Source organism: Cavia porcellus, unplaced genomic scaffold, assembly GCF_034190915.1.
Source record: "Cavia porcellus strain 051 isolate PalLab524CR breed Dunkin Hartley unplaced genomic scaffold, mCavPor4.1 scaffold_9, whole genome shotgun sequence".
NCBI lineage: Eukaryota > Metazoa > Chordata > Mammalia > Rodentia > Caviidae > Cavia > Cavia porcellus.
In genome coordinates, this window is record NW_026947492.1 from 58,092,380 (window position 1) to 58,119,611 (window position 27,232).

General features: G+C 49.4%; 1 protein-coding gene across 1 annotated transcript; it reads left to right on the forward strand.

The window, feature by feature from the left end:
- The first annotated feature begins 226 nt into the window (after nucleotides 1-226).
- Nucleotides 227-27,025, forward strand: LOC100735737 (guanylate cyclase D-like). Its single transcript, XM_003468598.3, has 18 exons — nucleotides 227-1,022; nucleotides 3,930-4,225; nucleotides 5,432-5,786; nucleotides 7,223-7,307; nucleotides 7,960-8,056; nucleotides 8,136-8,261; nucleotides 9,800-9,880; nucleotides 12,359-12,535; nucleotides 12,753-12,909; nucleotides 13,176-13,325; nucleotides 14,934-15,082; nucleotides 16,363-16,526; nucleotides 16,956-17,148; nucleotides 20,457-20,631; nucleotides 21,514-21,612; nucleotides 22,436-22,530; nucleotides 23,024-23,109; nucleotides 26,746-27,025. Exons 1-18 carry the CDS (start codon nucleotides 227-229, stop codon nucleotides 26,852-26,854), a joined length of 3,390 nt encoding a protein of 1,129 aa, XP_003468646.1. The 3' UTR covers nucleotides 26,855-27,025.
- The last annotated feature ends 207 nt before the right edge of the window (nucleotides 27,026-27,232 follow it).

Sequence of the window (27,232 nt, forward strand, 5' to 3'; positions counted from 1 at the left end):
GTCACACAGACAGAAACCTGGAGTCGAAGCTGGCCGGCTCTGTGCCTGTAGCCCACATACTGAGAGATTGAGCTCCAGCGCAGGACTTTGAACTCTAGGAGGCTGGGAGCCACTCCTTGGAGGACATACATGGGAGAAGTCTTTGGAGACCATGGGTCCAAGTCTCTCTCATTTCATTGTTACAGGAAGGGGGTGTTTGCCTCACAATCACACAGGAAGTGCTGGCATGTTAGAAGGCAAACCCTGTCCACATTCCCCTTTCCCAGGACTGCTGGCGGGCTTGTGCCCTGAAGGCTGGGACTGGATGCTGCCACACAAGACCTGCCTGCTGTGCCAAGGCCCAAGGGGGTGCACTCGTGGGCATCCAAGGACAGCCCCCTCCATATCTCTTTTGTCGACGGTGTTTTGGGGTGCCCTCCTATGGGCTGCATCCCTCCCTCATCTGGTGATGGGAACAGGAACTTTCACTGTGGGGGTACTGGGTCCTTGGGACTGTGACCTCACCTTTGCCCAGGCCATCCCTAGTGTGGCTGCCCAGCTGGCTGTGAATCGAGTCAACCAGGATTCCTCATTATCCCTGGGCTCACGGCTAGCTTCTGTAGTCCTCCCCACAGGCTGCAACACCTCTCATGCCCTGACCACATTCCTAGCCCACAAGAATACTGTGGCTGCTTTTGTGGGTCCTGTCAATCCTGGTTACTGCCCCGCAGCAGCCCTTCTGGCCCAAAGCTGGGGCAAGACCCTCTTTTCCTGGGCATGTGAGGCTCCAGAGGGTGGGGGTGAACTGGTGCCCACTTTGCCTTCTGCTGCTCATGTGCTGCTGTCTGTCATGAGACACTTTGGCTGGGCTCGCTCAGCTATTGTGTCCTCCCATCAAGACATCTGGGTGGCCACAGCCCAGCAGCTGGCCACAACTTTCAGGACACATGGGCTACCTGTGGGGCTGGTGACTTCTCTGGGGCCTGGAGAGCAGGGGGCCTCAGAGGTCTTAAAGCAGCTCTACAGCATAGATGGTCTGAAAAGTAAGTATACTCGGGTACCTCCTCACTGTGGGCAGGCTAGACTTCACACAGCCACTGATAGGGACCTCCTCTGCATCAGACTCTGGGTTGAGCTCTTGGCAAAGCTAGTCCAAAGCTATTCTAGTCCAAAGCTATTCTTGCTGAAGTCTCCACTCACTAGCTCAGAGATGTGTAATCTGCCCACATCACACAGCTGGCAAGTAGTACAGTTGGGTTCTGAGTTCTGACTCAAATGTTGGTTGTGGAGTGGGAGAACAGGGCATCCTTGGTTCTCATCATGTGAAATGAAGAACACAAGAATGTGGCAGAATGTGAGCCCAGGATGTGAGTCAGAACCAGTCTTGGTTTTGTGATTAACCCTAACTTTTATAGATTCACCGATTGATCCATTGCTTCCTTTATTTGCCAAACCTTGCAGTACTGGTGCTGAGTCACAGCAGTGAACAAGACAGACATGGTGATATCCAGGGAACAACTGTGTAATGGGGGGGAGGTATGTAAATAGGTGGTATGACAGAGGTAACAGGGTCATCCCAAGAAGCAGAAGCCTGCAGAGGCAGGGAAGCATAAATGAGAAGGATCTTTGGAGTAGCAGACACTGGCCCATCTCTAGGGAAGTAACCAACTGGGGAGGCATAGTGGATGGGACAGGGGAGAGAAGATGAATCCTAGGCAAATCTACACTGAGTGCCTTCAACTATGGGTTGTGGCCCATGTTGGTCAGGAAATCAATTTAATGAATCACAATTCACATTATAAAAAAGAAAGTGGGTGGAACAGAAATAGAAAAAATAGAATTAATATAATAAAGTAGAACAGAATGAAAATGTGTTCTACCTGAGAGTGCCCCACAAGAGCAAGGATTATGGGAGTCTATGAAGCTTTTTCCAGCAGATTCAAGTTTTATGTACTCAGATTTCTGAGTGTATCCAAGTAAAATATATCCTGACCCAGCTAGAGCTTAAGGGAAGAGGAGCTGGCCAGGCTCCAGCTGTGAGGAGCTGAGTCTAGCAGAGAGACAGATGCGTGAACTGCACAGAGGGGTCCAGGGACTCAGGAGCTCACTTTCTTGGGAGTGATTAGGGCTGGCCTGGCAGTGAGTATAGTCAGGGGAAGCTGACTGTTAGAGGTGAGAGGGAAAGGCATTCTGGGCAGAAGGATCAGCCTGTGTGGAGGTAATATGTTCCCAGGATTAGAAGGGAGACTGGTTCAGTTCCAAGTGGCTGCAACAAGGTGACAGCAAATGGGGAAACCACTAGACTCCTTCTCCATCCCGATTGTGGGAGACTGAGTTCCAGCCATGGTGCTGGCATTTAGCTGCCAGGAGGCAGAGTACTGAGGATCACATGCTCACAAGTTAGATTGCAGGAATTTCACTATTGTGTGACCTCAGGCAAGTCACCAAACCCAGAGGTTTAGCCCATGCCAAGGCTCCAGGCTCTGACTTCCATGTGAATCCTTGGGCCTAGTGAGGAAACCCCTAGCCTTTCTTGATGGCTCCATTTTTTGGGGTTTTCTGAGAAAAGGGGTTGGATCAGAAGCCTGGGGCCACATCCAGGCAAGTGCTGGCTGTGGCCCTAGTTGTGGACAGGGGAAGTCTGGTGGGGACTCTTACCTTGTCGGGGCTCCTTTCTGTCTTGGTGCCTAGGAAAGCAGCTGGCTCCCTGACTACCAAAGGCTGTTTCTTTCACTGATGCAATGGTGAATGTTTCTGCATCTGCTTAGACCTTGAGGATGCTACCCATAGCCATAATTAGGGTTACAAGCCAAGGAGGAATGGAAGAGCAGAATATGGTCAGTCATGCAGTGGGTTATTATGCACCCATAAAAAGAATGAAGTACTGACACACATCAGCACAAAGCCAAGTCTGGAAAATATATGATACCTAAAAGATGCTAAAATAAAGAATTACATACAGTATAAATCCATTTAGATAAAATGTCTAGAATAGGCAAATTCATGGAGACAAACATTAGATTAGAAGGAGGAATAAGGAGTGATGAAAGATGGGGCTGATAAACATATTCTCAAATTAAATAATGGTAATCATTGTACGACTTTGTAAAAATGCTAAAGTCACTGAATTGTAAGCTTTCAAAGGGGTGAATTTTATGATAGAGAAATCGTATTAATTTTTTTTTAATTTAAGGTTTGAACTGGAAGTCAGCTCTAGGTTCAAGTCCTAGCTCTATTGCGTTGATGGCTAAGTATTCTGGGGGCAACTCCTTAGCTTCTCTGGGCTTCAGTTTCTTCATCTGAAAAGCAGAGATGAGGATAAATCTATTTTTTTAGGCCTGTTGTAGTTCTCAATGACTAAATGTTAAGGCACTTTGGGATGATACCACATAGAAAGCTGTCAGTAAATAATAGAAACTGTCAGGTCAGTGGGTTGGGGTGGGTTGAGAAGTTGGGTGAAATCATTGGCTGGGGAAGATTGGAGGCTGGAGTAATACAAATCTTTTGTTGTTTGAAGAGACTGTTTTTTACAAGTGGAACCCACATTTGGTGGCCTTGGCTATAGCTTCCCCTTTCCTCAAAAATAAATCCCTAGCTACAAAATAATAAGCCTTAAAAGCCAGTGAACAAAAATGTCAGCCCCAATCTGCCTGCCATTGTCTCAGCTGCCATCAGTGTTCTCTTGTTTGGTAGCCACTCTGTAAAACAGGTAAGGCAGACGCAGGCTAATTGGGCTGCTATTTTTTATTTCTAGGCTAATTATTTTCTGGCTATGTCTTATTTTCAGGGAAATGTGGTTGTTTAGGGGAAGCAGAGTCCCAATGGGGAAGCCTGGAGTGGGATGTGGCCGCAGAGGTTTGAGCATCTCTCCAGAACCACGGGGTCCAGGGCTTCCGGGCAGACCACAGAGCCCTGGGCCCTCAAACATAAGTCTTTTGTCCCTCTCCCAGTTGTGGTGCTGTGCATGCACTCAGCATTGCTGGGAGGCTTGGAACAGACTGCCCTGCTGGCCCATGCTGGTGCCCAGGGCCTAGCGGATGGAAGACTGGTCTTCCTGCCCTATGATACGCTCCTCTTTGCCCTGCCCTACCACAACCACTCCTACCCCATCCTGGGTGACAGGGGGCCCCTGCAGGAGGCCTACGACGCGGTGCTCACTGTCAGCCTGGAGTCCATCCCTGAAAATGAGGCTTTTGCTGCTGCTGGGATGGGTAGAGAAGTGCCTGCCCACCTGGAGCTACAGCAGGTAGGTGATCAAATTCTACTACATGATGAGGGTGGGGCCTAGGCAGGTGAGTTGTCCCACAGTGGACTCATTCACTGTGGGCACATAGCCTGCCTTTTGTTCAACAAAGGATCTCTCTGCCCTCTTCTCTGGGTAGAGTCATTTAAGTATCTCTCTGTCTCTCTCTGTCTCTCTGTCTGTCTCTCTCTCTCTCTCTCTCTCTCTCTCTCTGTCTCTCTCTGTCTCTCTGTCTGTCTCTCTCTCTCTCTCTCTCTCTCTCTCTCTCTCTGTCTCTCTGTCTCTCTCTGTCTCTGTTTCTCTCTCTCTCTCTCTCTCCCTCCCTTCCTCCCCCATACTATGGCCTACTCTGTCAGTTCTTCTCTTGGTTCTCTTTGGTTTCTACCCTCCAGCTGTAGCATTCCCAGTTCCTATCATTCTTTCCTCCCTCTTCTGTTATGGACATCCTTTCTTGGTTTTAACTGTCTAGCAATTTGTGAAGATCAAGAGGAAATGTGGGGAATACTGATGAGGTGGAGAAGGATTTCTGGGGTTAAGATGCAGAGTGTTAGTGATGAGGATGCTGCTGCTGGCTTGATTTCCACTCATAAGACTCAGCTGAACATTGTCTCTTGGGCTGTCTGCTTCTTGGTGGTAAGAAGACAGTAATGTATGGAGGGAGTGACAAGGAGGGTCAACCAATCATTCATCTGAAAAATGTGGATTGAGTCCCTCCCACGTGCCATAATAAGAAGTATCAGGTGCCAGGTAGTGAATAAGTCAGACTTGGCTTTCCAGGAACTTTATTGTGCTAGGGAGAGATGTACAGTGACAGAGTTCAAACAGTGACAAGAACTAGTAGAGGATCAAGAGATAGAGGCTACAATGGAGTAGTGGGTTATAAGGGACAAGGTGAGCAAGGTGGCCTACTCAGGAGGTGGCACTTGAGCTGATCTCTGAATGATCAGAAGGCAGTCAGGCAAAGGATTCAGATGAAGAACAATGAGGTAGAACTTGCTACCTCAAGCAAGAGTTTTGTTTTAGAAAATTTTGAATCAGAGTTGGTGATGATGGTCATAGAGACTGGGAAGCTGCTGAGTAGGATAATGTGGGATTGTACTGTGGGACAGAGTGCTAATCTAAACAGTTGCTCCTAACAGCAGACCAGGGCCTCCTGTCTAGGAGCCTATGCTGTGAGGTTGTGCAATTGAAGGACTTTCTCTTCCCCAGGTGTCCCCACTCTTTGGAACCATCTATGATGCTGTTGTCCTGTTGGCCCATGCCCTGAACCACTCAGAGAGCCAGGGAGCAGGGCTCTCAGGAGCAAGCTTAGGGAACCATACAGGAACTCTTGACGTGACAGGCTTTAGCCAGAGGATCCGGACCAATGAGAGGGGCAGGAGGCTGGCCCAATATGTCATCTTGGACACTGATGGTCAAGGAAGCCAGTTGGTCCCCACATACGTTATGGACACAGCCACATGGCAAGTGAAGCCCTTGGGCAAGGCCATACACTTTCCAGGAGGGGCTCCTCCAGCCTCTGACTCCAGCTGCTGGTTTGACCCCAATACACTTTGTATGAGAGGTAATTCATTATCTACTCACCCATCCACCATTCCCAGCCATTCATCCATCCATCCATCCATTCATCTATCCACGCATCTATTCACCACTCATCCATCCCTTTACCCATCAATCCATCCATCCAACCACCCCCATTTATCCACCTCTGCCATCTGCCCATCACCCATCCACCCATCACCCATCCACCTACCCATCACCCATTTATACATGTCTACCCATCCATCTGCTCTGCCACCCATCCATCCTTCCAATTATCCATCTATCACCCATCCACTCATCCATCCTTCATTAAAGTTCCCCATATGGATAGTCTTGCATGGGTAGTAGGAACAGACACAAAGAAGTGATATGACACTTCATTGTTCGCTCAGAAGACTGAGCCAATAGCTCTATGTGGCACCAGGGAAGATGAGCAAAGAATCCCTCAGATGGGCAGGGCTAAAGCACTTACAGAGACATTCCTGTCTCTCAGATCTCCTAACAGTTATCATAGATTTGTTTCTAGGCCATTATTTTTCATGGGCACTTCTGGAGAACTGAAGATAAGAAAAACCTTATAAGCTACCCAAAGTCACACAAAAAAGCAGTGACTGAGCTCAACCTGAGCACAAGTCTTCCAACTGCAAGTGCCAAATGTCTTTTCCTAGTGGAGAATGTGATTATCCATCCGGAGGCCCAAATAATTCTGAATCCTCTCATGCATCCATCTTGTGTGTCAAATATGATAAGAGCTGACATCCACATGTGGAAGTATATAGAGATGTGCACACAAAAGTGTGTGGAGAGGGCCACCTCACATTTCCTAATGCACAACTAGTTGCAGTTACTGTCACTGGTGAATAGGGTAGGTTTGACTAGGCTTATTCACCTCCCTTCCTTGCCTGAAACTTCTGTGGCCCCTGCCTCCTCCTGACCTGGGCTCACCGTGCTCTCACGACCCCAGTCCATGGGCACAGCCAACTCCTTGCTTTTCCCAGGACACACACTGCTTTGATAGGCTGCCCTTGACAGCGCACTGTCTTTCCCCTGGAGTGCTTTTCTAGGTCCTCTACCTCACCCAACTTTGCCTAGCTAAATCTTTGTTCTTCAAGCTGCGTTCTTGTAGTCAAGTTAGGGCTTCTCACCTGTGCTCCCCAGGTTCATAGTACCATCTCTCTCCTGGACAAATGCAAATCCTAGGAAATTTCCTGGGAGAGGGACAGAGAGGAAGACTTTACCTAGTGTGTTATTTGCCCAAGGCACTGTGCTCAGTGCCAGGACTATAGTGGAGCATGGAACATCGCCCTGCTATACAGATAGGAGTTCTGAGCTTCACAGCTGAGGAGACAGGCAGTGTGTTCCCATTTCCCAGGGGAGATGCCCAGGAAGTAAGCATAAGTGTACAGGGAAGGGGTTGTCACCATGTAGTGAGTCCTGTCTTTCCCTGCACCCCCACAGCTACACAGCCCCTGAGCAGTCTCCTGGCTCTGGCACTGGCCTGCATCCTGGCACTGGCTGGAGGGGTCCTCATTGTCCTCCTCAGGTGAGACTCTCTTGGCCTGAGCCAGCTCTGGCTTTTCTTGTTCCCCTATGGGCCTCCCTGTGGCAACCTATAGGGGCTTTCCTTGCCTCCATCCTCTAGGACCTCAGGACCCCAGTGTTCCTTTCCACCTAGAGTCAGGAGTGTCAAGGTCCAAGCTGAGAAGGTCTGTTTGAGACCCCAGGAAGAGGTCTGTGACCTTAGAGGATACTCTGACCCCTGAGTTTCAGGCTGTCATCGCAAGAACCTCACCAAGGGCCCTTCAGCTATAAAAACAAATTCTCCCTGGTGTCCCAGTTGCTGTGCTCCTGAATCAGGATGGTCTCTGAGCCTCAACCACATCTGGAAGGAGGCAGCCTTTCATTCCCAGCTCACCCCAAGCTCTGGCTATACCATGGGGCCTCCAAGCACCTTGGAAACACTGTGGCTGGGCCCAGCAGCCACATCAGGCCCTCAGTAAGTCCAGACCTGAGCCCAAGGCCAAAGGTTTCTGAAAGGACAGCGTTCAGTGCCCTCAGTTGAGACTGGTGGGACATGGAAATGGAAACAAGGAGAGAACAGAAGAGGACTGTGAATTAGAGGCAGATCCAAGAGCCAGGCTGCGGTGGGGGTAACCTGTGTAGCACCCCTACTGACCTCAGTCTTTTGTCTCCAGACTGGGGATCCAGCAGCTGCAGCTGATATGGAGCCCCCACCGCATCCTGCTGACAGCCCAGGAACTCACCTTCCTCCACAAGCACTCAAGCCAATGGGTAGGTGTGGGGTAGGGCTGGGTTGCAGGCAGCTGATCTTGGCAGGGTCTGGGCTCTTGACCATGCCTGCCCCCTCCAGCAGCTGAACGTGGACAATGTAAGTGAATCAAGAAGCATGGCTGATGGTGGGAGCCTGAGGTCAGTGGCCCAGATGTCAGCAAGGAGTCTGTCAGCCGTCTGTCAGACCAACATGGCCTTGTACCAGGTAATGTCTTCTGCCACCAAGGAGACCTGAGGAGCTATATCTGTTTGGAGAATGTTTGGCCCACTTCTGTCATAGATAGAAAACTGGCCTGAATGGTAGTAGTTGTTCTCCTGGGTCCGCTGGCAAGTCAGCAACAGGGGTACAGTTGAGAAACAGGACGCCCAACTCCCAGCCAAGCATGGTTCATGATTCCTGATACCTTCACCCTAGGCACCGCTTAGGTCATTGTATTAGTTAGTGTTCCTATCACCAAAACACAATACCTGATAACCACAATTTAGAGGTTCAGAATTTGTGGGAATTCAGTCTATGGTCCATTGGCTCCAAGGAAGAAATGGCAAGGTAGAAGGGCTTGGCAGAGGACAGATGTTTAAATGGTAGCCAGAAAACAGAGAGAGGGAAGGGAGAGGAAGATACACCCTCTGAAGTATCACTCCCCAGTGACATACCTCTTTCAACCTGGTCTCACCTCTTAACAGCACATTTGGCTGTGAACTTATCACTGGATCAATTCACTAACCCTAACCTATAGTGTCCTCATGATCCAATCACCTTGCAAAAGCACAGCCTCTGAACACACCAGATATTCTGGATCTAAACCATAACAGTCATACAACATGAGACTCCTGGTCCCCAAAGCCCTGATATCAGCATCCAGTCCTGTACAAGTCCATAGGCAGAGGATGGACCTAAGCTGATAGGGAGACCAGAAAGTTAGATGTTAAACCAACAAGACTATAAGGTTTCCAGAGCCACTGCAATTTGTCAGGTGCTGTCATTCTGAAGTTCAACAACGCAGTGATGCTGAACTTCAGATTGACATATTCTGAGACTCCCACAGTTAAGGAGCCAACTGCTTTCATGCAAAGCAACCTGAGACTCTTGCTTCTTTTTTACCTTGTCTCCCAGAGAATTCCATCTCGTCCCTTTTCTGCAGAAAGGAGGCTTTAGTGATGTGCAAAGTATGTGTTGTCTGTGAGCCAACTAGATACATCCCACAAGAGCAAGGCAAGAGATGTCTGAGGTTGAAGCTAGCACTGTGCTAGCCCAAGACAAGAACAGAGCCCCAATTTAAAAACATCTCTCCTACTCTCCCTTGCTCCTTTCCTGGGTCAAAGGGAAATTCTTCACAGGATTTGGGGATTTAAGGTTGTCTGAAACCTGCAGAGTCAAGCTGATCTCAAGGCCGAGAACTAACATGCTTCATAGCCACCATCTCATTAGTCCTGGAGATGCAGAGTTAACTCCTGTACTTTACAGGTTTAGAACTTGAGGTTCAGAGAACCGAAATCCCCTGACCCAGGTCACAGAGCTAGCAGTGGTAAAGTCAAGACTAGAACTTGGGTCTGTCAGTCAAGCCCAGGGGTTTGGCTCTGCCTGGGCCCAAGTAAAAGTCTAGCTATGGTCCTGCTGACCAGGTTCTGTCTAGCACACAGCACAGAAGAGCACATTGCCAGCCGAGAAGCTGGGGCTGAGCCAGGTAGAAGGATCTCCTGAAGTCACACAACAATAGGCAAACCATTCTTCTTCCTTGATAGGGAGACTGGGTTTGGCTGAAGAAGTTTGAAGCAGGCACAGCGCCTGAGCTGCTCCCCAGCTGCCTCAGCCTCCTGAGGAAGGTAGGGCTGTTTGCGCGAGGGAGGCAGGAGAAGATCTGTTCAGGGCAATCTGTGTATATTGATCCCCACTTGGTGTGCAAGCTTCTGGCCTCAGAAAGTCCTGCTTGCCAGCATGGTCTCTGCCATAGCCAGCAACTCAACTGTAGTTAGACACCATTATGATCACCATTGTCCACATACACATCCTAAGGTCACATTACCATGCCAATATTGTTCTCACCATAACTACTGGGTACACAATGCCTTCTAGTAGTGCTGTCACATGGCATCTCAGCACCATCAAGGGACACAGTGCTGCACCCTTCCTCCATCTGCCCATCCAGGCATTCATCTGCTGTTCATGTGCTAGGCTGTGTTCTGGGCTGGGGAAAAGAGAGGTTCTTTCCTTGGAGCAGCTTCTGGCCACTTGTCATCACTAACCAATAAGTACTTTTGTCCTGAGATTGTCCCCACCTTAAGAGGCACTGTGGGAGGAGGGCAGAGATCACAGATAGGCTCCTGACTCCAAGGAACATGAGCTTCCCTGGGAAACAGAGCCAGCGGTGTCCAGCTGCAGGGGAACTGGGGGTCGGGGGAGGTGCAGGGAACATACAAAATAACCCAGAAATGTTTCTGGCAAGTGGTATACCTTCAACCAGTGATTAATTTTATTACTCCTTACTTTTACTATTTTTTATTACTGTTTGTAACATCACCGCTCTGAAATAAAGCTGGAGAGTCAAGTTAGATATTTTCCAGTGGTCATCTTGCAACCAGTGTGAGGAGATCTCTGTCTCTTTGTTTTTTCCGTCTCTCAATCTCTATCTCCATCTCTCTGTCTCTGTCTGTCTCTGTCTCTGTCCCCCGCTCCATCGTGATGCCAGAGAGTGTCGTGCTATATCCCAGCCTCCTAAATTTTAAGTTTTGAGGCCAGTTTTTTATCATGTTTCCCAAGGAAGCCTCAAAATAACAATCCTGCTGTTTCTACCTCCTGAATGGCTGGAATCACAGGCAAATCTGGAAAGTGCTTGGATTAGCCAGAAAGCTTCTGGGCACCCTTACCAATGCTGTTCTCTCCACCACTGTGTAACAGCTCACCCTGAAAGGTAGTGCCTTAAAATGATAACCATTTTTTATCTTACAATTGTGTGGGGAAGAAACTTTGGCAGGGCTCAACTGGGCAATTCTATTTTGCTTTACCTTGGTTGCAGGACAGCTCAGTAGTGCTTAGCTAATAAACGGGCAGTCAAAGGTTAGTAAACTGAATCACAGGCAAACCAGACATGATGACTGCTTTGTTAAATGAAGTTTTTTTTAAAGAGGCATAAAAGATTTATTGAACAGAATTTTTCAAGTACACACTTAAAGAAGTAGAGTACAGGCCCTCAAGGGAAAGTATATTATAGTTGGGAGCTGGAAATATTTATGTGTTTTTGGCAGTGGAAATCTGTGGAATTTGAGAATCCATAAATGAAATTTTATTGTAATAAAGTCGTGCTCTCTTTTATGTGTTGTCTGTGGCTGCTTTCGTACTACAATGGCAGAAATGAATGGTTGGTACAGCGACCCGCAAAACCTGAAATATCTACTCTATGGACCTTTCCAGAAAACTTTGCTCTTTCTCGGTGCAGAGCTCCTAAAATGGCTTCATTCACACTTGGTGCTTTGGCAGGAAGGGTGGAACGCTGGGCTTTGCTGGGTTTATCTGCCCTCTTTCTGTGATCTCAGGGCTTCCCCATGTGTCCGGTCTAAGGTGTTAACTCAAGGTAGAGGACTTCTGACCTAGGATCTTAGAGCACCAGAAGAAAGGATAACAAGGGACAGCAAATGAAAGTTTCTGGTCCTGCATGCAGACGCATACAAGACAATTTCCACTGTATTCATCTCTCTCTCTCTCTCTCTTTCTCTCTCTCTCTCTCTCTCTCTCTCTCTCTCTCTGTCTCTTTCTAACTCTCTCTATGATTCATGATGTTTGCCTTGAACCCAGGGCTTTCTGCATGCTAGGCAAGGGTTATACCACTGAGTCACATCTCCAGCCCTGAGTGTGAGCTTTGTAATCTGCTAGGCAACTCTCGGGGACATTGCTACCTGCTCATAGTAGATCCCTTTGATTTTCTTCCTCCCCTCTCAATATCTTATCTTTGGGGAGAGAATTGACAGTTTCAATGGTGTCACTTATTTTAAGAAGAAAGTCTAAATTTCTACTCTGTGGAGGAGACAGTAGTTTATTCATCTATTTACCCATGATGTTTCCACTCACTTGTTCATTCACTTCTCTGTCCATCTACCTACCACCCACCAATTACACATCCACCATCCATCCATTCACCCACCCATCCATCTATCCATTAACACAACCAACCAACCATCGTTTTTAATGCTTCTCTATGCTCACTGTTGTGCTTAACGCTAAGTACTGGGGGTCTCCATGTAGACTGTACCTGGCCCAGCCTTCAAAGGGTCCACTGTGGGCTGTTAAGGTACCTATTGCTTCAGCAGATGAGAGAGATGCATCATGAGAATGTTACCACCTGCCTGGGCTTTTTCATGGCCCCTGGGGTCAGCGCTGTAGTGCTGGAGTACTGCACCCGGGGCAGCCTGGAGGACCTGCTGCACAACGAGGCCCTCCGGCTAGACTGGACCTTCAAGGCCTCCCTACTTCTGGACTTGATCCAAGTGAGTAACCTGCCCTGGAGGTATGGGGGCATCGGGAGGGCAGGGAGATAAAACATACTCAGGTGTTCCACACCTGGACTCTTTCAGCTTTGTCTGAGAAGCTAGAACAGTGTAATAAAAGGGAGATAAGGCAGGAAGGCCTTCTGGGGTCCATGGGAGTTCTGAAGTCCCTCTAATGCATCATAGATCCACTGGGTCCCCATTATGTCCACCCCAGGGCATGCGATACTTGCATCACCGACACTTCCCCCATGGCCGCCTCAAGTCCCGGAACTGTGTAGTGGATGGCCGCTTTGTGCTCAAGGTCACTGACTACGGCTATGCTGAGCTCCTGCATGCCCAGCAGTCGCCTGGACCCCAGCCATCCCCAGAAGGTCAGCTCCAGAGTGGAAAGGAGCCTTCCAGTAGGTTCTGAGACCTCTGTATAATCTAGGGATTTGAGAAGCAGGGGAGGGGGAGAAGATATCCTACTGTCAAACACTTCCTGTGGAGCCTCAGGCTTTTCATGTGTGACCCCAGAGAATAGAAGCACCTATGTCTTCCCAGAGAATAAGGAAAGGCAACAACATCACAGTTTCGAAGTGCTGTTCTGCCTGGCCCAACCTGCTGCAATGCATGTGACCCTGCCCTGTGATTGCAGAGCTGCTGTGGACGGCTCCTGAGCTCCTTCGGGGTCCCCGGGAGCCCTGGCGGGGCACCCTCCAAGGGGATGTCTTCAGCATGGGCATCATCTTTCAAGAGGTGCTGACCCAAAGCCCACCCTACTCATCCTGGGGGCTTTCAGCAGGAGGTATGTCTATCTCCCCCACTCTGGCCTGCCCCTGGCTGCAGTCTCGAAATAGTTAGGGAGCTCTGTGACGATCAGAAACTCCAGGCCTGAAAATCACTGCATAGGCATTTTGAGTCTGACTATGGGGATTGGGTTTCCTTGACATAAGCCAAGCAAACCTTCAGCTACTCTGCCAAAGCGGCAGCTGACCAGCTCCAACAGCTAAAGGCATTCATTATTGATGCCAACTCTGACCCCATCCTTGCCACTGCCATCTTCAAGTGCCTCAGGCACCCTAAGGCACCCCCTCCCCTCCAAGTCCAGAACACAATGTGTCTATGCAGACCTCAGTCCCACCACATTCATACAAATCACTCACTCTCTCCACGCCTTGGTTTTTCATCTTTAAAATGAAGATCAATAAAAATGTGCCAGCACCAGGCCTGTGGCTGGTGTGGCCAGGGTGCTCAGTATTTGGAGGCTCAGTGATCAGCCTGGTAGGACCTTTCTCAGGGCCTCTCTGTCCCCACACTTTTGTCCCCATCCTTACAGGATAATCCCCCCCCCCCTGTTCCCCACTATCACCTGTCAGGTAGACATTTTCTCTTTTCCAGCACCAGGGCCAGGACCTAACTTCCAAAATGCTTCCTCCTTTCTATGTTCTCTGTCAGGGCTCCCTAGAAGCCAGTACTGTACCAAAAAAGAGAAAGAAAAAGCTTGGAGCCTCCTGTACAACTCAACTATTAGACTTTTAGCATCTGCTGACTACAAAAATAATGAAAAATTTGCCCAGAAAGCAATGAATTTGTATCTTATTCACCACACCACCACCTTCACACCTTTGTAAAACAGTAGTCAGTGTGTGTGCATGCATGTGCCCATGTGTGGAGTTATGGGCTCCATGTGCACACATTCCTGTGCTCCAAGGTCTGTTTTGAACTGGTCCTGTGCCCAGCGCCTTTCTTCATCTGTAAAATGGGACAGTCACCCCTGTGCTACCTCCACTAAGGAGCCCAATGAAGGCCCGAGAAAGTTTTCTCTTTCTGGCTCCAGAGGTTCCCACCTCTAGATCCCAGCCCTTCCCAGAGAAAGTTAATCTGCTGTGCCTCGTAAGAACCCAAGAAGTCTGTAGCATTGTGTACCCACTTTATAAGTGGGGAAACTGAGGCTCAGAAAGTTGATACAACATGTACAAAGTGTAACTGGATAACTAGAAGTCCCATGCTAATCCACTGACAACAGATCAGGGGAAATGAGGGGAGAACCTACCAATTACCATCACCTTGTGTCTGTCACCTCCTTCAGCACCCCTCTCAAAAAGGGCATTTACTGAACTCACTTCACAGATGAGAAGACTGAGATTGAGAAAGTCATTGCCTTCTCTATCTTCTCATAAAGAAGTGGTAGCAGATCCAGGTTCAAATCCAGCTCTCCCAGTACCTGGTCTAAGACCAGCACCCTGAGCAGACTCAAGAAACTACTAAGGCTCTGTCTACAGGCCAGCCAGACCCTGGGACCAGAAAAGGGGTGGGAAGCATCCTGGTGGCTGATCCACATGGCCCCTAAGATTTACCCTTCTGTGAGCCCTTCAGGACCTCAGGCCCATGATCCACATGATGTTTGTTGCAGAAATCATCAGGAAGGTGGCATTTCCCCCTCCCCTGTGCCGGCCACAGGTGTCTGCTGACCGTGGGCCACACATGTGCATCCAACTGATGAAGCAGTGCTGGGAAGAAGCTCCTGATGACAGACCAAGCCTGGACCAGATCTACACCCAGGTTAGGGCTTCGAGAAGAGGCGGGCATCTCTCTGTGGTCCTCACTCAGCCTGGCAAGATCTCACCATGGGCCTAACGCCTGGAGATAACGCAGTTAGGGATCCAGGGCCAGCATCATCTTCCTTGAGTCCACCCACCCAGAAACGCTTCTTAGGAATGTCCAATTCCCAGGACATTTGTCAGGCCTTCCTATATGGCCTCCCTGGCTAACTACTTTGCTTCTGTTGTGTAGCCTTATAGCAGTCCTCTAAAAAGTGTCATTATCATGGTTTTGCAGAACAAATACAAGGCGCAGATGAGCGAGGAGACTTGTTCAAGGTATCTAAGTGAGCCCTAGGCATCTCTGTCTGTCCTTACAGCTACACACGGAGCCTCACTCTGGACTGGGCCTCCTGGAACCTGTGCTGAGAGGCCCTTTGTGGCCTGGGAGACAGTCCTGCTTCCTGAGTCACGGAGAGAAAGATGAGGGACCGGAGAGTGCCCTAGTCAGCTTAGGGACTGCAGTGAGAGGGGCAAGGCAAGTCTGGACCAGTCCTCAGGCACAGTAGAGTGTGTGGGCCTGACTGAGCTGGCCAACAGTTCCCTAGGGCCAAGCTGTCAAGCCTGGGTGACATCTTTACCTCCCCTTCCTGCTCTCCACTACCCAGAGACAATGGCAAATTGCCAAAGTAAGATTCACAGGCAAGTGAGGTGATCTCATGAAGGGGGGGACCAGAGGAAGAATGCAGACATGAGATCCCAAGGATCCTCTGAAAGCTGCTCTTAGTTCTTCCCCCACCGTGTCCCAGCATCAGAGTGAGGGGTGGCCCACTTCACAGATGGGAGTCTGGCCTCAGAGTAAATGAGCTCCAAGGGGTCACTGTGAGGGTGAGTGGCCAAGTGAAAATGAACCACTAGTTCCTAAAACAGGGCCCAGAGACTCCCTCAGGAGGTCAAAGATTATTGTGGCAAATGAGGCAGGAGTGGAGGCACTGGCCCCAAGTTGACTCACACTGCTGTATGAGGAAGTGGGCAGAGGCTGATACACTTGTCATGCCATGCTGTACCGAGGACTCTCTGCAAAATCCTTTTCCTTCCTTCCTGCTCATACCTATGTCCCTCCCTTGTCATTGTCACCCTGCCACCTGTACCCATCTACTTACAAATCTACCCCTAACAATCCATGTTCTCCAGGCTGGGGCTACGCTGGGTTCATGCTTATGACCAGACTCCCAAGATGAGGTCCAGGCACTTTCATGGATGATGTATGTGGATGAACTGAAATTTCTGTTCAATCTTCAGTTCAGAAGCATCAATCAAGGCAAGAAGACCAGTGTTGCTGACTCCATGCTGCAGATGCTGGAGAAGTATTCTCAGAGCCTGGAGGAGCTGGTGCAGGAGAGGACAGAGGAGCTGGAGCTGGAGAGGCAGAAGACAGAGAGGCTGCTCTCACAGATTCTCCCCCCGTGAGTGGTCTTTGGAACTTGAGTGTGCCTCTAGCCTCAGGTCTAGTTAAAGTGTCCTGCCACATAGTAAATGTTCAGAAAATCTAGATTTTGTGAATTCATTCAATTATTCATTTCTGTTTATTTACTAAATACAGTTTTACAGACCCTCACCAAGTGCTAGGTGCCGTGCTGAGCACACCAGTGTTGAACTTCTGCTCTCCCAAACCTTTGGGAGAGGGAGTGGGACACAGCATTTGCGTCTCACTGCAGAGGAAGTCAGGTCTAGGGAAAGACAAGTATTTGCTGCAGGGCAGCCAGCACATTGGCACAATTGTCACAAATCCCCCAACACTCAACTCTTTGCTTTCTCCAAAATATCCTTCTCTGACCTCTGCACTGAAAAATGACCCTCCCACCCTGAGACTCTGGCCTCTTCTATTCCTTCAGGTCTGTGGCTGAAGCTCTGAAGATGGGGACAACTGTGGAGCCAGAGTACTTCGACCAGGTTACCATCTACTTCAGTGACATTGTGGGTTTCACCACCATCTCAGCCCTGAGTGAACCCATTGAGGTGGTGGGCTTGCTCAATGACCTCTATACACTATACGATGCTGTTCTGGGCAGCTATGATGTATATAAGGTGAGAATAGCAGGAAGCTAGCATCCCTTCCTTTACTGCTATGTCTACATTGAACATTTACTTCCATTTTCCCATTTATGCGTTTTTATCTACTGCTGTGTAACAAATACATCCAAAGTCCAGTATTATAAAATGATATGCATTTACCATTGGTCATAAGCCTAAGAGTCAGCTGAAAGTTCTTCTGTACTCATTCATACATTATGATCGGCTGTTAGCATGGTGGGCAGGTCTGGTGATCTTAGCTGGTCCTCACATCTTTGAAGCTTTGGCTAAGAGAACCCAGTGTGTCTTGGTCTGGAGAAAGAGGACAGAAGAACGCAAGGTAACCTGGCATCAGAAATACTATTCTCAACATCTGCTAATGATCAAAGGAAAAGACCTACCCAAAGGTGGAGAAATAAACTCCACCTCTTGCTGAAAGAAACTCCAGAGTCATGTTGCAATGGGTGTGGATCCAGACAGCATGGAGAGTTTGGGTTGTTTTCAATTTATGAGGCCATGTGTTCACCGTCCAGTCATCCATCCCTTTAACATTTACTGGCAGGACCGTTGGCTCCTGACCCTTATAGGACATGAGCAGTCATAGGAGCCAGCGCTGGTGCCTGCCCTCAAGGGCTTCCCAGGCCTACAGGTAAGAGATGATGACACCCCCCAACCCCCCAGTGAAAGTGATGACTAGGGGAACCCAAGGAGGCAAAGAGGATACCATGCCAGCTGGAGGGGTATATGTGGCATAAGATAACAGAAGGGCTCCAAAGAGAGATGCTGTCTTCCCAGAATTTTCTTGGTATGACTTGAGCCCTGAGAGGTTCTGGTGAGTGTGGAGAGCTGACTGGATATGTGGAGCCAGCAGTGGGTTGAGGATGGGAGACACTGGAGAGGGCAGCAGAGGCCTTGGCAAAACCAACAAGGCCCTCCATGGTCCAATCCCTGTGCACCCCTCAATCCTGCATTTACATCTCAGTCTGGCCATCAACTTCTGTGTGACTTTGTATAAACAGCCTCCTTCCTAGGGAAGGAAATAAAGACTTCAGTTTCCTTGCCAGTGAATGGGGGGTAAGACCCTCCATCGTGGCAAGTTCACAGGTGACAAGAGGATCCTGTCCCCCATATAAAGTACTTTTAAGCTGAGACTGTGAGAGTAGTTGCCTCCCGCCTTTCCCCCCATGCTGAGGACTCCTTCCCACCTCAACTCTGCCCATTTTGCTAATCCAGGAGCTGGGCCCTGGGGTTTGCTTCAGACATGGTAGAGGGGGTCTTAGGACACACCACAGCCCTCCAGGGAGGCAAAGGCCAAGGATCAGGAACCCCAGGGGCTTTGTCTACTGAAGACAGCACCCAAAAGTGGCCCTCAGTGACTCAAGATATTGATACCCAAGACGTCGCCTCACTCCCACCCCACGCCTGCCCAGGCCCACAGTTCCAAGCATGTCTCACACACTAGTGTTTCCTTCTTGCCTCCATGGCTGTCCAGTCCCATGAGCCAGGGAAAGATTCCTCACCTCATCCTGCTGAACCCCACAGCTTTGATCTGCTCTGAGTCACCCAGCCTTGTCTCTTCCTTCTCTGCTGATCTTTCCTCACACATGTGTCCCTCCCAGCTCTGAATCACAGTTCTGTGCTCTGAACTTGGGCCAAGAAGTCTGCGTCTTTCTGGCAGAGGAAAATGAAATAAAACAAGGCCTGCACCCCCTCCAGATGTGGGAAGCAGGAGGCCTGTTCCCTGTGATGTGTGACGCGTCTCTCATCACTCTCACCATCTGCCTTGGTTTCCCCTCCACCCCCATCAGGATCTGGTTACGCTGTTTAATCCAGCTGGCCTGGGAGGCAGCTGGGTGCTATTTCCTGTTTCTGCAGAGGTCTGGGGCTCCCTCACAGCACCAGCTACGCTGAGTGTGCACTTTTATGGGCACACTCGGTGCAGAACAGAGCCCTTGGGAGCTTCAGGGAGACAGGGAAAGTGCATCTGCGCCAGATATGTGACCAAGAGACCCTGGCCTGCTGCCTCCCTGAGCCAGATGTGCTCCATTTATAAAACAGGGATGAAAGTGCCTGTGGGTTAGGATGGAGATTAAGAAATATGGAAGCACTTTCCTTCATCCACCATCCACTCAGCAGCATAAGGTTGAGCAACAGGCGCTTAACACCTGCCCCACTCCTGCAGAGAAGGGGAGAGGCCTTCTTAGCAGAGAGAGCTGATTTAGCCAAAGGATTTTCATAGGGCATCTCATTTAACCCTTTTCATGCACTTCAGTGGGATGGATTATTATCTTTACTGCACAGAGAAGGAGCCACGCTCTTCCAAGGTCACACAGCAAGTCAGTGGTGGAATTAGAATTCACACCTGTATTTGTTAGTAAGGAAGTTTTTGCTTTCACCTAGATGCCTCCAGCCATGTCCACCTATGTGTGGGAGGAGACACATCTGAGCACAACAAACCACGGCCCTCACCTGGTGGCTGACAGTATCTCTGAGCATGGCCCCTTTGCGAGAACTAGAACATGTGGCCTCGTGCACTGGATCCTTGCAGCATAGGGAGAAGTCAGCACCACGGTGTCTTGTCTGGGCAAGGAGGTGCTGAGTGTCCATGATGGCAAAAAGGGATGCAGAGAGGGTTGGTGAGAGTGGCACACAGACTTCAGGTCCCTTATGCTGTCCCAGGCCTCCCTGGGGAAATTTCCATCCCAGCTAGGAAAGGTGTGCACCTAAAGGAGATGAGGTGGGCGACCATTAATATCCCTTCCAATGAGGTGGTTTTGAGACTGTATATGCTTTCAAAACCATGAGCTAGAGGAGAAGATATCTTGATACATGGGCTCTCTCCTGCTATCCTCTCTCAGGCCCTCCTTGCAGAGGGACTAAAGCCCACACCATCAAAGTGGTCTACCAGGGCCAAAGGCTCAGCTGGGGTTAAGAATGCGCAGCACCCCACATCCTTCCAATACGCCTTGAAAGCCAGGAGCTTTAGGACATAGGAGGTGCCCAGACATGAGCCCTCTATATAAAGCTGATGCCCTGCTCAACCTTCATGGCCTTTTGTACAAGGCCCTTGCTCTACTGCCAAGGAGTATATGGCCTGCACCAGACAGAAAAGCTGTGTTCACCTACTATAGGCAGAAGTCATCTGAAACATATAGACCTGATCGTTGCTGAAGTAGCTCAACTGGAGTCTCAGCGGAGATGACACTGGGAGCCATAGATCCACAGCGGGTTTGGGAGCTCCTGAGAGGTGGCTCCTGTGGTCAGATGAGCAATAGGCCAGGAATTATATGTTCTCACACTGGAGCATGGGGCTGTGGTTCCAGGTGGAGACCATTGGAGATGCCTACATGGTGGCTTCGGGACTACCCCAGCGCAACGGGAGCCGACATGCAGCTGAAATTGCCAACATGGCCCTGGACATCCTCAGCTCTGTGGGTGGCTTCCGGATGAGGCACGCGCCAGATGTACCCATTCACATCAGGGTTGGGCTGCACTCAGGTATGGGCTGTGGCTTGGGGTGATGGCCGGGTCAGTCTTCCAACCCTTCAGCTGGAATAGCCCAATGGCGGCTTCTGGATTTCTGAAATTCTGAAACTATGCCAAAAAATCTGTGTTGCCATTTTTCCTTCATCATCTCAGGTTCACAAGTCTTTTCTGTTTTTCTAGCATTTTGGTCTCTGTATCTATCTGATCAAAGGCACCATGTAGAGGTGCTGATAGTCTGATGGAAGAGGCAGAACAGAAATCTTGTGGTCATGCAAACAAATGTTTGCTGAGAGGGATCTGGAAGAGACTCAAAGTCTCTAACATGCCCCAGTTCTCTCTCCCTCCATATGGCTCCTCTTGTGTACCTCCAAGCTTTTGATAAGCTCTTCCACCCTCTCCTTACCCCACCCCAACCCTGTGGCCCTCCATCCACACTCGGCTGCTTACAGTTTCCCTTGGACTCTAGTTTTTACCTGGTGCCTTTGTACTTGCTGCTTGCTGCCCACTCTTCCTGTCATCCTCAAAGATGCAGCTCACACATAGCCTCTTCCAGGAAGTCCCCTGGGCTGGCTTAGGGGTCCTTTCCTGGAATAGCATGGTACTCCCTTCATGCCAGCACGAATCACAGTTCAAACAACTCAAGGGCTGACAGCTGCCCAACAGCAGGGACTGGTTCTGATTTATCTGGGTCCTCCAACCCCAGCCCAGGGCCTAACACATTTGTCATCTTCTGTCTGGGTGGGTGTTGTGGCGACTCCAGATAGCACTGTCTTTTGGACCAGCTAGAACCCAGCGGAGTGGCAGTGTGTGGGGACACTGCAGGGAGTGCTGTTGGAACTGGGGGCTATCTGGTCTGAGGCCTGCTAGGGCTCACTAGGCTCATGTGGGTTTCAGGACCCTGCGTGGCAGGGGTCGTGGGTGTCACCATGCCTCGGTACTGCCTCTTTGGGGACACTGTCAACACTGCATCCCGGATGGAGTCCACAGGTTTGCGTGAGTATCTGATGTTCTGTTCTGGCTGGGGGCTGGGGGGAGGGGGGACAGACAATATCCTGGTTGTTTGAAACAGGGCTTAGTTGCCATGCTACCACCTGGTGACAGCATACTCCAGTTGTCAGTAAAGCAATTGGAAGGAGATGAAGTATATCATTAGTTCTTCTAACTTTCCACAGGGTTTTTGTGATGATTTCATGAGGGAATTAGCAGAAAAAACAATGACTCAAGAGACCGAGGGACCCAGGGCCCAGCCCTGGCTCTGCAATCAGCTTGCGTAGCATCCATGAGTAGAATGCTCCTCCTACAGGCCTCAGTTTCCACGTTTTACAATGAACAGAGCATTTGCAGTTTGGATTTTTTTTTTGACTGCATGCCAGCTCCCATTATCCTAAGGCAGCCCCAACATTTCAGGCCTTTGTTGCCTGCAGGAACTACTTGCTGACTTATAGCAACTGAAAATGTTGAAGTCCCCAGACCTCTACTTCCAGTTGTACAGGCTGTGCTATCCACAGCAGGGAGTCCTGCTCAGAAAGAAAACAAAACCTGCTTGTCTTCTCTGGCTCAGCCTTTATAGACTTTCTGACAAATAAATATTGTGTTCTCAGGGGTTTTGGCTTCTTTCTGAGTTTCCCTTAACAATCTATGTAATTTGCTTTTCCTTGTGGTCTCTTAGTGACTATCTAGAGACAAGAGGGCCGGAGGTTTTGTGTAAATCATAACCGTGTGTGTGACTGGATGAACTGGGGCTGTTTGATTTTAACAAATGCTAGGAACACTGCCACCACATGGTGACTTGATCATTATTGTTTTTTTCCGTCAGCCTACAGAATCCACATCAGTGGAAGCACCGCCCAAGCCCTGCTCAGCCTTGATGAAGGCTACAAAATTGATGTCAGAGGTCAGACAGAGTTGAAGGTTAGAGAATGTCCCAGTCCCCAGGGTCCAGTTTCCATAGGCAGCAGGAGAGATTCCCATCTGGTTAATGTGACTGTCTAGAGTTGGGGTGTAAATGATCCCTTTCACCTCCAGGCAGCCACTCTCTATCCCAAGGAGGCTGCCAGGTCCTTCCAGAGTGAAGGCTGGACAACATCAGACCCTAGAACCCTCCAGCCTCAGCATCCTGGACCTGGCCAGGATTCATGATTCCTTCTTCCTTTATATCATTAACTGATTAATCATTAGCTAATTTAATCTTCACAATCACTTTGTGAGGTGAAGAGAAAATGGAGGCACAGAGAGGTGGAAAAAGTTGGCCAATTGGCAGAGGCTTAATTTGGACCCAAACAGCTTCCCCCAGGTTGAAAACCACCCTCTACACAGCTGTTGGAACTTAGCTCACTCCTCACTCCTCTCCCTCCAAAGCCTGGGGCAGGGTAGGAAGTTCTGATGTTCTTTCTGTCTCTTCTAGGGGAAGGGCATGGAGGAGACCTACTGGCTGGTGGGGAAAACAGGTTTCCCCAGGCCCCTGTCCACACCACTGCACATCAAACCTGGGTGAGTATGAGGTACTTCTCAAAGGCTGAACTCTTTATTTAAAGTGAGGTATTTGTTATTTTTCTGAGTATAAAAGTACTTTCTGCCTTCCATGGGAAAACTTGGAAAATACAAACTTCTTCAAATAATCAATATCCACCACCTTCCCTGGGAGATAGCCAGATTGGTGAGGCCACCTGGGTTACTCACTCTATCCTGTGCTTCCACCCACAATGCTCATAGTGGTTCGGACCACTCTCTGGTCAGGGCCACTACGTGGAGGCCACCACCATACGTTCAGCCTCTCTCGTTGCTGAGCATGTGGAGTTCTTCCTGTCTTGGCTGAGTAAACATTAGTAAAATTTAGTAAACATTAAGGCATATTTGTCACTTTTCAGACTGTTTCTACAGATATGGGATTTTTAAATGTAAAAGATTCCCACCTTTTAGGGCCCCCATGAAGTGGATCCTCTAAGAGCTTATACCCACTTGGCAGGTTGATGCTTCCCTCTGCCCCTGGTCCACAGGGCCACAGGGCAAGGGATATAGGTACTGGCAATAGCCAGGTCCAAGGTCACTGGAACCAAGTCATCCCACTAGTACGAGGCGTGCAGAGAATGAAGTATCCCTCTGGATCCCAAAACACACACACACTAGAGTTTGGGCCATTGTACAGGCTTGTTATCTCCCTGCTGGGACTTTCCCTTCATCAGCACTTCTGACCAGCTCTTATCAGTTGTCCCAGGGTGCTCCCATTCCAAGGCTACCCTTCCCTGGAGGCCCTTATAGCCATTCCACTACAGTTCAGCTCTCTGCTCCTATGCCAAAGCAGCCTCAGCCCTCTCAGCCGCAGTAAAAAGGCCATTCCCTTCCCTTTATATTCCAGAGCCACCAGAACCACCCATCCACAGCTCCGGCTCCTGAGCAGATCCCAGATCCTCAGAAGGCCTCTGTCTGCTCACTCTGACCTTAATTCTTCCTCCCACTGCCTCCAGGCCCACACCAGCTGACTTCCACTTCTGCCTTCCCAGATGGTTCTTTGGAAGGTCACCTGTGACATCCTTCTGTATCACTAGATCTGTGGGCAGTTTTAGTTCTCACTGATGGCCCCGCGGCATTTCCCCTCTGCCTTCCTCTTCCTAGAAACGCTCTCTGGCTTGGTCTCCACACTCCTCACTCTGGGCTCCCTCTAGTTCCTCTCTCACCTCCCCACCCTGAATGCTGTGGTTCCACAGGCCCCCTAGGCCCTCTCCACTCCTGGCTTTCCCTTGCCATACAGACAACACCTTCACTGTGTGCCCAGGCCCAACCATCGCTGTGCATTCCAGCTGCCCCTCCAGCTGCTCTTCCAGCTGCTCCGTTGTCTTTCTTTGAGGAGTTCCTACAGCTCTTTAGACTGCAAATCCCCACCTGCCCTTGAAACCTGGTCTCTTCCAGGTTCCTTCTCACCAGTAGCCATACCATGCTGTGTGAGAAAGCTGCACAGTGTCCTGGGCCCCTCCATCTCTCAACATCCACTCATCTCCTCTGTCAGCAAATCAGAACGTGTCACGCCTCCCTTCACACACACTGCAACCCTGCTTTCATCACACCTGCCTCTATGCTTCTGCCACCTCGTATCTCACCTGTTCCACCGCAGTGCTCCCAGTCACTTTCCCCTAATCCACTGGGTGTCCTCAATCAAGCTCCATGCAGGAGCCAAAGTGATCTTTAAAAAACACAAACTTGATCCATACAAAAATTCCCTGTATGGATCTTTTTACGGAGCTATCTTTTTAGTGGAGGACTAAAGCCAAGTAGTCTGTGGCCCTGTTGAGTCCAACCATTGCCTGGCTGGTGGCCATGTTCTCACACCTCCCACTGCTCACCACTCACTCATAAGCTTCCTGGTTGCTTGGTAAAATGTTCCCTGCTTCTGCTCACCTCTGGCCTTACTGTTCTGTACACCTGGGACATCTTGCCCCGTCCTAGCATGTAGGTTTTAGCTCAAATATTATCTCTATCAAAAGTGGCGTTGGTCACATACTCTGAATGGAATCCTACCATCACCTTCCAGCCCATCCTTGCCCAGGTGGGAGTCTCTAGCACTTCTGTAGCACTGCTTGGTATTTCTTGTTGATGCATTTATGGAACTCTCCCTGCTCTAAGTGCCCTGAGATCTTTGACAGCCAAGATACCTCTACACCAACCCATTGGTGCCTGATGCCCAGGAAATGTGAACTCTGATGACACCCTTCTGCCCAGCTCTGATCTTGCAGCTGGAAAAGTTATGTCTTCCCCTGGCCACATCATCCTGGGGTTGGGAACCTGTGGATTTAGCAACCACTTGTCATCCTAAGCTCTCTCAGTGATTTCCACTCTCAAACAGAAACTTTAGATAGTGCCAGAAATGGTTTCATCTTCTTGGCTCAAGGAGAGAGAGTGGAGATTATTTGCAGAAAACATCACTCGACTTGAGAGCCCCCCAGACCCCCAGGCTGGGAGACTCAATGCTCAGATCCTTTACATGAGCTCACAGGGGTCACATGCATGCATGCATACACATGTGTACAAAAACACATGCACACCCTATATCTGATGGTTACCAAGTATGTACCTGCATAGAAACAATCCCCCATATCTCTTCTCTTGTCTGGAGATGACAGGCAGACAGACAGTATCTCCATAGGAGGGCCTTAGGTATTAGCTGGATGGGAACTTGTCTTGTGGTACTTACCAAAATTTTACCTGAATTGAATGCTACAGAATGAGTCTTCCTCAAAATTCAACTTTCTAAAGATACTTTTATCTTGATCGTATGTATTTCCCATCTCTGCAGAAGTTATTTAGCTTTCTCTTTGAGGTTGTTTGAGGAGCCTGCTGGAGGTCAGAAGAAGAGGACAAGTCTCTCTCCAACCACGCCTTGCTGTAGCTTCCAACTCAAACAGCATAGTGCAGAAAAATGCCTCTTTGCATGTCAGAAAGACAGTCTAAAAAGTGGCCCCTTCTTGGACTTCTTTCCCTGTAGACCAAACCCTTTCCCTGTGTCCCTAAGACTGGGGATGTAACTCAGTGGTAGAAAGCTTGCCTAGCATGTGTGCGGCTCTGGGTTCAGAAGAGTAGAAGACTGGAGATTAGTGGCACGACAATAAAAAAGTGTGCCCTGCCAGATTGGTGTGAGATCTTGCTGTTGCTCAGAGCCTTGCTTTGCTCCCTCTGTAAGGCAATGACTTAGGTCTCCCTACTCCAGGCACCCATGGCTGGCAAACAAAAATGAAATTATATTCAGGATGGGAATCCAGGAATGCTACAATAATTTGCATAACACCCAGACAGTCACAGAGCCCTTGCTTTGGAGCCTCCCAGCCTCCCAAGATCACATCCAGAGTAAGGGACAGAGTTGGAGCTAGTTCCTCATCTCCTAAGGGTCACTGGGCCACAAGCCACACATGCACGCTCTGTGTGCCCTTCAGGGATCCTCTGTGTGGCACCTGTCTGACCATCAGTTCCCTAAAGTTATAGGTGGGAAGAGGAGCTGAGCCCAGGACAAGGCTTCTATGGGAGCAGGATACATGAGAAAATAAAGGAGCCACTCACCAGCTCTACATCGGGCTCTGGATGCCCAACACTCTTGTTTTGGGGAATGGGTTACAGTTTTTGTTTCTCTTTTTTCCTCAGAGACCCCTGGCAGGACCTCATAAACCAAGAAATCAAGGCAGCCTTCGCCAAAGCTCGCCAGGGCTCAAGTGTGCCCGGGAGCTCAGGCGAAGCCCTGGTCCAGCACTGAGGAGCAGACAGAGTGGGGCAGTGCTTGCACCAGCCTGAGGCTTCTGTGCCCCCCACTCCCCACAAACCCTGTCCCACTTCCTACAAAAGACTCTTGCTGAGCAACCTGGTGGCCACTGACTGCTCATTAATAAGAGCCCACGAGCGATCCTAACCAGCGGTTCCTGTACAGACCTGGGGGTAAACTTGCTCCTTACATGAAACAATAAAAATTGAAATATTCACTTCCTTCCACACAGTGCTTTATTCCAGGAAAATTACTTTGACGCAAATAGCTCATTATCATGGGAGCTCATTACTCCTGTTATGGGATTGCTGCCGCATTGTTCAACAGAGGACCAAGGCCCACAAAGAGGATTTTTAAAGTCCCTAGCATAGA